The sequence below is a fragment of the Salarias fasciatus genome, chromosome 4 (genome assembly GCF_902148845.1).
Source record: "Salarias fasciatus chromosome 4, fSalaFa1.1, whole genome shotgun sequence".
NCBI classification, from domain to species: domain Eukaryota; kingdom Metazoa; phylum Chordata; class Actinopteri; order Blenniiformes; family Blenniidae; genus Salarias; species Salarias fasciatus.
Genome location: NC_043748.1, coordinates 13,481,194 through 13,493,114, shown reverse-complemented (window position 1 = coordinate 13,493,114; position 11,921 = coordinate 13,481,194). Strand labels below are relative to the sequence as shown.

The following is an 11,921-nucleotide window of genomic DNA, read 5'->3' as shown; positions in this document are numbered from 1 at the left end:
CCTCCGGGTGCAGGTGGTGACAGGGTGAAGGGGCGTCTGGCGCTCCGAGAAACAGCTCCGTGTGACGGTTCCGCTCTGTGGGGGGCTGCTTGGCGGGGGCCTCTGTTTTCTGAAGGGGCTCCAGTCCCGATGCCGAAGCCTCTGTGGCAGAAAACAACAGGACGTCTCCAGATATCCACACCGGATGAGGAACGACATTCCTAAATTAATTCATAAGTGAATCGAAGCATCTTATTCAGCTTAAATAATTCTGGCAATTCTGAGAAAAGTCTGAATGTTCCATTCTGTGGCACTTATCCATATGATATTGACTTATTTGGCTTCTTTTCGTTATTGTCTTAAACACACACATCAGCAGTTTTTACAACACCGGATCATTTAAACACTTAAACACTGCAGTGTTTCTTAAACTGCTTTGACATATTACTGCTTCTGGTGGAAACCTTCAATGAATGCATTAAAATTAACATAACAGTTTAATCTTCTTTAAATTGGCCTGTGTTTGTAGCTAAATGATTTTGTGTCTGCTTGGTAAACCCGCGTTGGATTCATGTATTATGTGGCAGATATCACTACATGGATGGATGTGAAAGTCTTCCTGCTGCTCGTGAGGTTTTCACATCTTTCGTATCTCTGCAAAGTGTAAAGTGAGCTGCTGTCAAAACAAATCACGCAAGCGAAGGACTGAATATAGCTGCACATGTTTAAAATTATACACTCTAACTACCGTATTGGCCCGAATACGATGTTTTTTTTTCCAGAAATTGCATCCTAAAGCTACGTTCACACCGCCAAGTGCTCACTGTGATTTTGCGTCAAAGACAAGTGAAAACAAATGATAACGCGCGTTCCAGCTGCGATGAGACGCAACGCGTCGGACGCGTGTCGGGGCGTTGGCGCTACGCGTCGCGATTTTGCATCCGACGCTGAAGTTGGGAAATCTGAACTTTGGCGCGTCGCGATTTTGCGGCAAACCAATCATAGAGCGTGTCTGGTAGGTGATGCGGGCGCCGACGCGGGCCAGGAGGTCATCGAACTGGGCACAGGTCAGCCGAAAGTACCGCTGAAAGCGACACTCATCCTGGCGCAGCTCCTGGAGCAAATGGTGAAACTCACCAAACTCCGACCGTCTCTGGATAATGTCGTGCACCCAGGCACGGCGTACTCTCCGCCGACGGCGTCGTGGTTCGGCTGTATGAATTAAATAAAGCCAAGCTGCTCGCTTGACAGGATCCATGATGCTAAAAGCAACACAGGAAAGGAAAGCCCGGAAGCCCCGCCCGCGAAAAAGCCCGGAAGCCCCGCCTCCCCACCAGACACGACGCGTCGCGTCTGGTGGGGAGGCGGCTTTTGGCACCGCGTTGTTCAGCGTCGGACCTCAGAATTGACACGCGTTCAGCTTCTCGCGTTGACGCAAAATCGCGTTCGGTGTGAACGTAGCTTAAAAAGTGGGGTCGTGTTATCGCGGACTTACGGTAGATGGTCAATACGCATCCGCGCCGCTAGATGGAGCCAAAGTATCACTGACCAGAGAGCGAGTGGAGCGATGAAATGAGATCAAATGATCTGATGAAAAATGGCGGATCATCTGGTTTAAACGGCTCGAACGCTGGACAGCTGAGCAACAACAGAGGCGAAGTTAAGATACCAACTTTAAACTGATGGTGATCAACGCAGCAGCGTCATCAAACAACTGACAAGACGCCAGGAAATCTGGTGTAGCAGAGCGCCTCGTTCTTATTGGAGAGCACAGAAAAAACGCCTTCAGATGCTAACGCTATGAGAAAAGCTTTCCGTGGTCCCCAGAGCGACGCTTCAGAGAGACTGATAGAAGGATGAGAGAATACGTCCACCAGAGCCTGATTCAACTGAAGGCACTGGAAAATTATTTACATCATTTATGCAGTTTTGACCCCTTGAGGCTTCTTATTTGTTGCTTATTGTTTCTTATTTTGAGAAAGAGAATATATTTTTTATTCAATACTGTAGTAATATTTTTAATTTTATATCTCGTGAAACGTTATCTCAGTTGTGAGTTTTTTAGTTTAGAATAATTGTATAATAAAAAGTTGTTTTAGGAGTGACCTTATTGTCTTCAGCATTTTTTTTTTTCACAAAATGATCTTTGAAAAATAGGGGTCGTGTTATAATCGGAGTCGTCTTATATTCGGGCCAATACGGTACTTTATTAAATACGCTCACATATCAACCAGTCTCACACACTCTCTTCTGGAGATGTCAGTTTGTGTTTGCAGAGGCCCTGACACGCTGTGCACGACGTGCACATGTGCCAAAACTAAAATAGCTGCTAAGACACGACGGGTCGACCCATGGGACGCCTGAGAGGAAGAGAACAGAAACTGTGGCGTTTCCACCGTGGTGAGCATCACACTGCAGCACCTGCTGGCCTGGGACCCCCGCTTCCCCCACCAGACGCTCAGACGACCCCTCTGACCCCAACCAGAAAAGATCTCAAAGAAAAATCCATCATTCACTTTTACAGACCAGTATTTATCGTTTATGTCTGGTAGATCTCAGCAGCTCTTCAGGTCAAACTCTTCATAGAGTATTAAAAAAAAAACAAAAAAAAAAACACCGGTATAAACTCACACGAGGACAATGCAGCAGAGAAAATGTTTGAACCACTGTTCTCACCAGACGAGCTGCTGGGTCTTCTCTGTTGTCTGTATATGAAAAACCAGACTGCCAGAGCCAAGATGGACCCCAGAGTGACCACGACCACACAGCTCCACAGAGCCGGGCCCTCCATCGCGGCTGAGGGGGCCCTGGCGGACGCCTCTGGGGAGGTCAGACAGACACGGCACAGGGCAAAACTATGAAGACGCCACTGGAAAAACTGGTTAAACTGTTTGTTTACTGGAAAATAAGACATGCGGCAAACAAGACGTGACTGAAAGAGGGATGCTGCACATTTAAGTGTAACATTTTTATAAATAAGATCAGTGAAGGGAAACTCACCTGTGTGGTGCTCAGGCTTCTGCATGGTTTTGTTCCGGACACAGATGACCAGCAGATCGTCCCACTGGAACCCTGCGGCGCAGACCCTTTGGGCCATCGCTGGAGCTCAGGCCCGGATTGACGAGAGGAGCTGCCGCCGCTGCGTTACCCTCCCCTCAACTCAACCTATGTGGCGCTCGCCCAAAAGGAAGTGGCACGCAGAAGGTTCAACAGGCGTTTCAGTTCCTGCATTTTAAAGGAAGGAGTGAATCACTACCAGAGTCCCCCCTGGGGCCGAAGCCTGAGAGTGAGAGCTCAGCGTCGCATAAACAAAGAGCCTGAACACTCAGTGTGACGGTCTGAGGTGGGGAAACACTGATCATACGAAAACTGACAGAAAGACGTCCATCTTCCGTTTTATACATCAGTGTCCATGTATGAAGAGGATGAAATGTACATGAAAAAAAAAATGAGTGTATCTCAAAGCAGTCAATTCTGATGCACACGAACAAATCCTGATTTAGTCGCTTGGACTTGAGTCTGTGTTTGATCGTCTTTACGGCAGCGTTTGGCTGTTGCCATCAGTGAAACGTGGCTGTAACTGTGAGTCCTGGTCTCAGATGGTTCAGCTCAGCGTCGATATGTCAGTCAGCCAAACAGATTAACAGTGTGACTTTAAATCAACACTGTCTGTGTTTATAATGCAGAAGATATTGAAATAAATGTAACTGCTATACTTGATTTGTCCACTTGGGGGACAAAACGCAACACTTTATTCAAACTCCAAAACAAACTATGTTTTGCAGGTGTTTTATTATTTATTTATTTATTTATTTTTTAACAATGAAGTGACTTTAGCACTTTAGCAGCAGCAGACCAATCAGAAAAATCTGAAGAGCTACTGTGATCAGAGGGACAGTGTGTCTACCTCAGTGGAGACATGGAGATATACCTGAACAGCTACATACAGAAAAAAAGAAAACTAAATAAAAATCAGAAATATCTTTAGAAATACAGGGCCAGTGAATGGGTTTCGTATACAAACATTTTTTATTAGATTTTATGAAGATACAAAATGAACAGAGTCAAATGGATTGAGGAACCATTTGAACTATTGAATTAAAGTTCATGTCAAATAATTAGACGGGTGGATGATAGATCTATATTTTAACTGCCAAAACAGACTTAAAAATGACTTAAAAATACATATTTAAGGTAACACTTCACTTGAAGCACCCCTGTATAACACGTTATAAGTACATTATAGAACTGTATAACTATAGTTATAGACACTCATAAGTGATCACAATGCTTTATAACATGAGGACCTAACCCTAACCGTATGCTGTATAGTGGGTTATAAAGCATTGCGATCATTTATGAGTGTTTATAACTACTTATAATGTGTTATACCGGGTACTTCAAGTAAAGTCTTAACAATAAATAAAAAAGAAGAAGCATTTTATCAGTGGAAAAAAGATCATGCTGAGCTAAAAATGTTATACAACACAATGAAAGTATCAAAAAATAATTCAGAAATATATATTGAAAAGCCCATGTTGGGTTATGTTTATGTAACATGTGTTCGGTAAATGAATGAAAATAAAGAACAGCACCAAACACAGCAGGATGCTGCAGTCACACTGAATGAGACACACTGATCTGTGTTAACCTAACAGAAGAGCTTCGTCACGGTTCAGCGTTTGACTTCTGCCTGGTCATGTTTCGTGATTCTGCCGCCGCAGCAGCGCAGCGGCCTCAGCATGAGGAGCTGTGGAGGAGAGTTGGACGTGACTCAGCGCTCACACTTCCTCCCCGACTCAGTATAAAGCACGGGCGAGAGCAGGGAGGCCACAGCGCACCGGGAAAGGCCGAGCCGAGAGCACCCTGCGACCCCGCGACCTCTCACACGCACACAGGACAGCTCGCTTCACTTCAACACAGGTTCGTTCACTTTCACACTTCCTCTTTGATTCTTCGCTTCTTTTATGTCGCTAAAACTATTTAATGTCATTTAAACAGATGGAGACCATGAAGAGCGCCAGGAAAAACCACTTTGAGGCGGTTGGCAGGTGTGTGTCCGTTCACGCTACTGACCGTCTTCGGTTTCCATCACATCCTCCGGATGTGACACATCTGTTGTTTCCCCCACAGCGATCTGTCCGAGCAGATCAAAGCAGCGACAAACCACAACCACATCAGGGCGGAGAACACGGAGCTGATGCTGAATTACCAGAAGGGGCAGATTAACCTGCAGCAGTACAAGGTGAGAGACGGGCTGCAGAACTGAGAGCATTCCTCCGTCTGGGTTTTTTTTTTTCCTGTCGTCCTGATGGCCGCCGCGTTTCCGTCAGGTGCTGCTGTGCTCCCTCTACGAGATCTACCGGGCTCTGGAGGAGGAGATGGACAGGAACGCTTCCCACCCAGCCGTCGCTCCCATTTACTTCCCCCAGGAGCTGGCCCGCCTGGAGGCTCTGGAGCGGGACCTGGAGCACTTCCTGGGCTCGGACTGGAGGAAGAAGGTCATCGTGCCGGCCGCCACTCTCAGATACCAACAGAGGCTCAGACAAGTGAGTAGAGTCTGATGAAGGCTTTGTGAAAATTAGACAGTTTGTATTGTATCCTAGGTTGGAAAGATGAGGACGGACACTGTCTAAGTCGCTTGCGATCGTGTTTTGGGTAAAAGTTCTGCGTCTTTGTCAGGTCGGCAGGGAGAACCCGGAGCTGCTGGTGGCTCACGCCTACACCCGCTACCTCGGGGATCTGTCGGGAGGCGTGGTGCTGGGGAAGATCACCCAGAAGTCCCTGGGGCTGAGCGGCACCGAGGGCCTGTCGTTCTTCTCCTTCCCCGGCGTGAGCAGCCCGAACCGCTTCAAGCAGCTGTACAGGAGCCGCATGAACGGCATCGAGCTGACGGAGAAGCAGCGGGCGGAGGTGCTGGAGGAGGCCGTGCTGTCCTTCGAGCTCAACATCCAGGTGAGAGAAGCCACAGCGGGAAGCCGTGAGCGTCCCCAGAAAGACCTCAGATCACACCGATCGCAGCCGAAAGAAGAAGTGAATCCAGGATCTGCAGAGCTGATCGTTTTTCAAAACTTGTTTTGCTTCCAGGTTTTTGATGACTTGCAGAAAATGTTGAATGTCACAACGGAATCGGGCGGCCGATCCAAGCGCCCGGCGGCCGCGGGGCTGCCGGCCAGCCCCATCGTGCAGCTCGCCGTGGGCCTGTGCGTCGCACTGTCCGCCATCGGGGCGGGAATCTACGCCATGTAGCTCCAGCGTGACGGAGACGCACTCACTGCACTTTACTATCGGTGAAATCAGAATGTGATCGTTACACTTTGTAACCAATAACTCTTTTAAGACATGCTTACACTGTACTTTTTAAACTCATTTCTAATTTTTGTAACACTTTAAATAGTTATGTCCTGAATACTCAATAAAATCTGTTTTTCAAAGTGAGAAATTGTCAGTGGTGATATGTTTAATCATGATGTGAAAATATTTCACTTTGTCTCATTTCTTTGCACTTTCCACATTAAAATTTTAGCCTAATAAGAGTAACAGAACACATGGTTCGAAAGTTGAGTCACAAACTGGAAAATGTTTGACTATTCAGCGTGACCTGTGATAATCTTTTTGTCTTCTGCTGACTGAAAGGCAACAGAAAAAATGCTGAGAACACAACAGCTTTTTTTCTGTTGTTGCAGTATGTCAAACATTTTTATTCTCTGAGGGTGTGTGTGTATGTGTGTGTAAAGCAGAAGTGTGTGGCATTTTTCTACTTTATTAATGGCATAAACAGTTTTTAAATCTTTAATCTTTCTTTGAATTACAGACTTAAAGACAATCATTTGTTTTTACAAGGGAGTCAAAACAACACTATCTCCTCCTATAGACTTTCATGAATGCTTGTCTCAACTTTTACAATAATGAATGTCAACTATTATGTAACTGTTGTTCATTATAAGAGCAGTAAATGAATTAAAAGAAACTGCCATTGAACTCCAGCTTTGTCTTTTTTTATATACTTTATTGCTTCAGCACAGCTTAACAGTCAAAAACACCTTCAGACAGAGATCCTCATCCCCTCCTCACCAGTGACCCTTCATCTCCTTTACATTTTATTACAATCAGCCATGAAGAGAGTTTATCTCTAACATCCACCGCTATGATAAACCAAAACTATTTACAAGAAGAGCAGAGAGACTCTGGTTTCCTTTACTTGACCCTGTAGAGCACCTTCCTCTGCATGCGGTGCTGCAGCTCGCCTCGCCGCAGCATCAGGTGGAGCACTCTGTGGATGGCGTGCTCCGGATATTTCTGCAGACGGGGGGAAAAACAACGGCAGAGGTCAGCGTTTCAGTTTGAAACTGTTTCCACTGAAGTGCGGTTTTCCTTTCTGACCTGTTTGGTGAAGTCCTGGACGATGCTGTGCTCCGACACCTGCGAGCCGATGGCGAAGCGCCTCTTCAGCTGCTTCTCGATGCGGGAGATCATCTCCTGGTCCTCCTGGGAGGTGAAGCCCTCGGCTCCTGCACAGACCACAGGTTGGAGAGATGCTGCCAGGTCAGATCTGAGCTGTGATCTCCCCGCCACAGGCTAACAAGAAAACAAAACACACACACACACCTGAGAGGCCGCCAGAGAGCGCAGCGTCCAGCGTGGAGACCTGGAAGAGCCGGAGGGCCTCGTCCACCTCCTCCTCCCCGGCCACGGCCTGCAGCTTCATCTTGGCCAGAGACTCGGCGATGCGGACGACGGCCTCCAGCTGCCTGGAGGAGCAAAAACCAACACTTCCTCTAAGGAGCTAGAAAACACGCCGATTGGTGAGCAGGTAGGAAGGGAGAGTACCTGACAGTGATGGGGATGGACGGCCGCTTGTCGGTCTCCCGCTCGTGCTCCCGGGCGCCGCTCCTCATCACCACGTATCGGTTCTTCAGCTTCTCGGCAGCTGCAGCTGAGAGGCGGGGGCCGCATTTCCTGCAGGGAGGAGGCCAGAATAATCAAACTCGGCGATCAGGACGGTGATCAGGAATCTGTAATCCCATCACAAAGGAAAAAAGAACTCACGCTCGGGAATAGGCGATGTACTTCTTAAACGTGGCCAGGGGAATCTCGCCCTCCACGCCTTCGGTCTGCGTCTGGGCGCTCAGGTGGACGTTCATCACGTGACGAGCCAGCGTCTACACACAGACACACACACACACGCTCAATGTTAACACACAGCCGCAGTCCCACCGGTGTTCCCCGAACCAGCCGGCGCGCCGCCGCCCTCACCATGTCCCTCTGCTGGTCGTGCTGGTCTTTGATGATGAAGATCATGTCGAAGCGGGACAGGATGGTGGGCATGAAGTCGATGTTGTCCTCGCCCTTGGTGTCGTCCCAGCGGCCGAACACCGAGTTGGCCGCCGCCAGGACGGAGCAGCGGGAGTTCAGGGTGGTGGTGATCCCAGCCTGAGGGGGGGAAACAGAAAACAAGTGTTAGCTTATCAACTTCTGTAGCAAGGCGACGTTTTACTGAAGTGCCGGAACGTTTGATACCTTGGCGATGGAGATGGTCTGCTGCTCCATGGCCTCGTGGATCGCCACCCTGTCATCTTCTCTCATCTGCATAACAATAGATCAAATATTTATATGTAGAATCTAAAAGGTGTTTTTGAGAGGTAATAATCCAGCATGGTAAAGACTTTACCTTATCAAACTCATCAATACACACAACTCCGCCGTCGGCCAGCACCATGGCCCCGCCCTCCATGATGAACCCCCGGGTGGCGGGGTCCCTCAGCACGGAGGCCGTCAGGCCGGCGGCACTGCTGCCTTTCCCCGAGGTATAGACCTGTCCAGGCACGGAGGAGAGGAGCGATTAGCAAGAAGAAAAAAGAAAAGAGAAGCTGTGAGTGTGTGTGTGTGTGTGTGTGTGTGTGTGTGTGTGTGTGTGTGTGTGTGTGTGTGTGTGTGGGGGGTCTTTACCCCGATAGGCGAGCATCGCTCCACGAACTTGAGCAGCTGGGACTTGGCTGTACCGGGATCTCCCAGCATCAGCAGGTTGATGTCGCCTCTGCGAGTGAGACCGTCAGGAAGCCTGAAGGACCAGAGGCAATGCGTGACGCCGAGAAACACACCGATGTGGAGAGTGTGTGTTTTTGTCTGTCAGCAGCATCGTTACAGGGGTCACTGAGGACAGAGGAGACCCTCACCTCTTCCTGGAGCCTCCGAACAGCAGGCAGGTGATGGCCTTCTTCAGATCGTCGCTGCCGTAGATGGACGGCGCCACAGAGCGAGCCAGAGCGTTGTACACATTGGGAGAGGCAGCCAGAGCTCTGAGCTCCTCCTCCTCCTGCGGAGACACCGAGCCGGTCGCTCCTCGCCCTGGAACACACGGCGGATTCAAAGCATGAATTTCTAGCATGTTGGAAGTGAAGCAAACCGACAGCGTTCAGCGTCACTCTCCCTCTTTACCTGCTCCTTCTGTGTCCATCTGGATGCCGACCACTCGCAGGTACGACGCACGAATGCCCACGCCCACACCTTTCTCTTTGCCCTTGGTCTTCGTGGCAGCCATGTTTTTGATGGAGTAGATCCCCATGATGGTCACCCTGTTGCCCGGGACCACGCGGTCACACAGATACCTGCGAGGAGCGTCGGAAACACACGTCAGGAAACACTCCTTCCTTCCCCGTCCTGGATTAACGGTCCCCTCCAGAAAGCTCCCCACCTGTCGCAGTAGAGCTGAAGGTGGCGCGGCATCTCGCCGTGCGGCACGGCGTCCGGGGACTCCTGCAGGCGGAGCGTCTGGGAGTCCACACACACGCAGCGGTCCGGGATGATGAAGTAAGGGTCCACGGGACACTTCACCCTGCCGGCAGGGTCCCTGGAGGAAGAGGAGGGTGTTGAAGATGATGCCTTTTAAGAATATCGTGTGTGTGTGTGTGTGTGCGTGTGTGTGTGGCCACACTCACGTGTTGCACTTGCGAGGCAGAGCGTAGCCCTGCAGGCCCGGAGGCAGCGGGATGTTGCTGATGACGCTGCGGCAGCCTCGACACTGCAGACACACCTTGGTGGCCTTGGCCTTGACGGCGGTGGCCGAGATGACGATGCCGTGAACCTTCACCAGGCGGGAGACCTGCTCAGACTGCAGGGGGGAGGGGGGAGCGTCACCGAGCCGTCCGGGGATAACACAACGCACGCCGTGTGCAGACACGAAGATACCTTGAGGCTGCGGATGGAGGAGTGATGAGCGTCGCTCCGCAGCATGACCTGGACGTCCTGCACCGTCTCCTCGCCGACGGGCCGCGGGCGGGTCACCTCGTCGGCCACCTCCTTCGCCGCTTCCTCCAGCTGCGCATTTAACATTAACCTTCAGTTATACAGCTCAATGTATTGAAGCTAAATCAAAATATATGCGAGTGTGGAACAGAAAGTTTTAATTCAATTTCTAGTATGTGAGGAGCCAAACTCCAGAGTACTGGAGAGATCAGCATCAAATGTAATGTAATAATGCAGATGACACTCACCAGAGCCAGGTTCTCAGTAGGAAGCTTGTAAAGACAGTCCGACAGCTCCTCGTCAAAGCTGGCCAGGTCCTCCATCTCCACCTCCACCCAGTACTCCCCCAGGGTGTAGTGTCGCTTCAGCTCATCTCTGGTTTGATATAAAAGAGGCAATGTGGTGTTAAAAACATCAACAAAAACCATTTAATTATGAAAAATGAACCTAAACATTGAAAGCAAATCAAAACAGAAACTCTTACTGAGAAGAGAATTTTATTTCTGAAATTTAAGTGAAAATACAGCAAACGAGTGCAAACATTCTATTTCGGTACTCAAGTAAAGTATTTAAGCTGGAAGTTCTTTATTTATTCATTTGTTTCTGACTTTGAACTGCCTCCATTTTAATGAAGCTTCTGAATTTTTATCCAGGAAATGATGAACTTTACATCTCTTACCTAAAAAGTATATTGAGAGCAGAACAGATCAAGAACAGGAAGAAAAAATAAATTAAGAGCAAATGCATTGTAAAACAGATTTTTTTAAAGAAAATCAGATACCTATACATTTGTTTTTCCTTTGTAAAACTATCTGCCAAATACACTCATGCTTAATTAGTTGTGTTTTATAATTTCCCCTGCAGAGTCCTCAAGCGTCAAACACGAAGACTACATTTCCCACAATGCATCTCGTCACCACTTTTCATGAAGCCTCTCAGAGCATAGTGAATTTGATATAATCACTTTAAACAATACAAACTGTAAAATTCTTTGATAAACACAGATGGTCACGGTGAAATTATGAGGAAGATTTCTGCAAATAATGTAACTTACCACAAAGTTACTTGTGATAAAACAAAAGTACCACCACCTCTAACAAAAGTGGATAAAATCACTGTAAATGCATCGTCACCTGTATTTATATGTGAATCCGGTGCGGTCTGTCCCCTCTCGGAACTGGCGGAGAAACTCTCGGAACCGCTTCTTGATGTGGATCTTCTTCTGGCCTCCTTCTTCCCCGCCGGGTCCGTCTAATCCGCCGAAGCTGTCACTGTAGTAAACTCCGGGGTCGTCAAAGCCAGACATGTTTACACCGAATCGACTCAAAGCAACACAACGGGAAAATAACTGGAGTCAAACCCGCTGATTTCCTCAAAGTATGAGAATGTTGCCTACTCTGCCGGAGACAATGCACCACGGAGCGTCAGTTTCGCGGCAAAGACTGAAATCCTTCCTGTCTGTTTCCCGCGAGCTGCTTCGCGCAAAGCGTCACTTCCTCTCCTCTGATTGGTTGAAGGAAAAACACGCCTGGTGCGATTGGCCAGGAGTAATTATTGGTGGTGTACGTCATAGGAGGGGCGGGGCTTGTGCGCTCTGGTGGCGCGAAAAGTGAGAGGAGGCGGGGAGAAGAAACAGTGAGTCGATGAAACATGTGCAACAATCATGAAAGAAAGCGTATGACAACACTCAGTTCAGC

General features: G+C 48.6%; 2 protein-coding genes across 2 annotated transcripts; one reads left to right on the top strand and one right to left on the bottom strand.

Annotated features, from left to right (window-relative positions):
- The first annotated feature begins 4,807 nt into the window (after nucleotides 1–4,807).
- hmox1a (heme oxygenase 1a) lies at nucleotides 4,808–6,505 on the top strand. Its single transcript, XM_030089855.1, has 6 exons — nucleotides 4,808–4,902; nucleotides 4,981–5,030; nucleotides 5,113–5,224; nucleotides 5,313–5,528; nucleotides 5,662–5,934; nucleotides 6,067–6,505. Exons 2-6 carry the CDS (start codon nucleotides 4,981–4,983, stop codon nucleotides 6,226–6,228), a joined length of 813 nt encoding a protein of 270 aa, XP_029945715.1. The 5' UTR covers nucleotides 4,808–4,902; the 3' UTR covers nucleotides 6,229–6,505.
- Nucleotides 6,506–6,976: 471 nt separating this feature from the next.
- Nucleotides 6,977–11,653, bottom strand: mcm5 (minichromosome maintenance complex component 5). The gene is made up of 16 exons (XM_030089792.1): nucleotides 11,358–11,653; nucleotides 10,473–10,599; nucleotides 10,168–10,296; nucleotides 9,918–10,090; nucleotides 9,674–9,829; nucleotides 9,418–9,587; nucleotides 9,156–9,327; nucleotides 8,929–9,040; nucleotides 8,651–8,794; nucleotides 8,500–8,565; nucleotides 8,236–8,412; nucleotides 8,029–8,141; nucleotides 7,810–7,938; nucleotides 7,588–7,730; nucleotides 7,363–7,490; nucleotides 6,977–7,278 (listed from the first exon to the last, which is right to left on the bottom strand). Exons 1-16 carry the CDS (start codon nucleotides 11,528–11,530, stop codon nucleotides 7,177–7,179), a joined length of 2,214 nt encoding a protein of 737 aa, XP_029945652.1. The 5' UTR covers nucleotides 11,531–11,653; the 3' UTR covers nucleotides 6,977–7,176.
- Nucleotides 11,654–11,921: the final 268 nt, after the last annotated feature.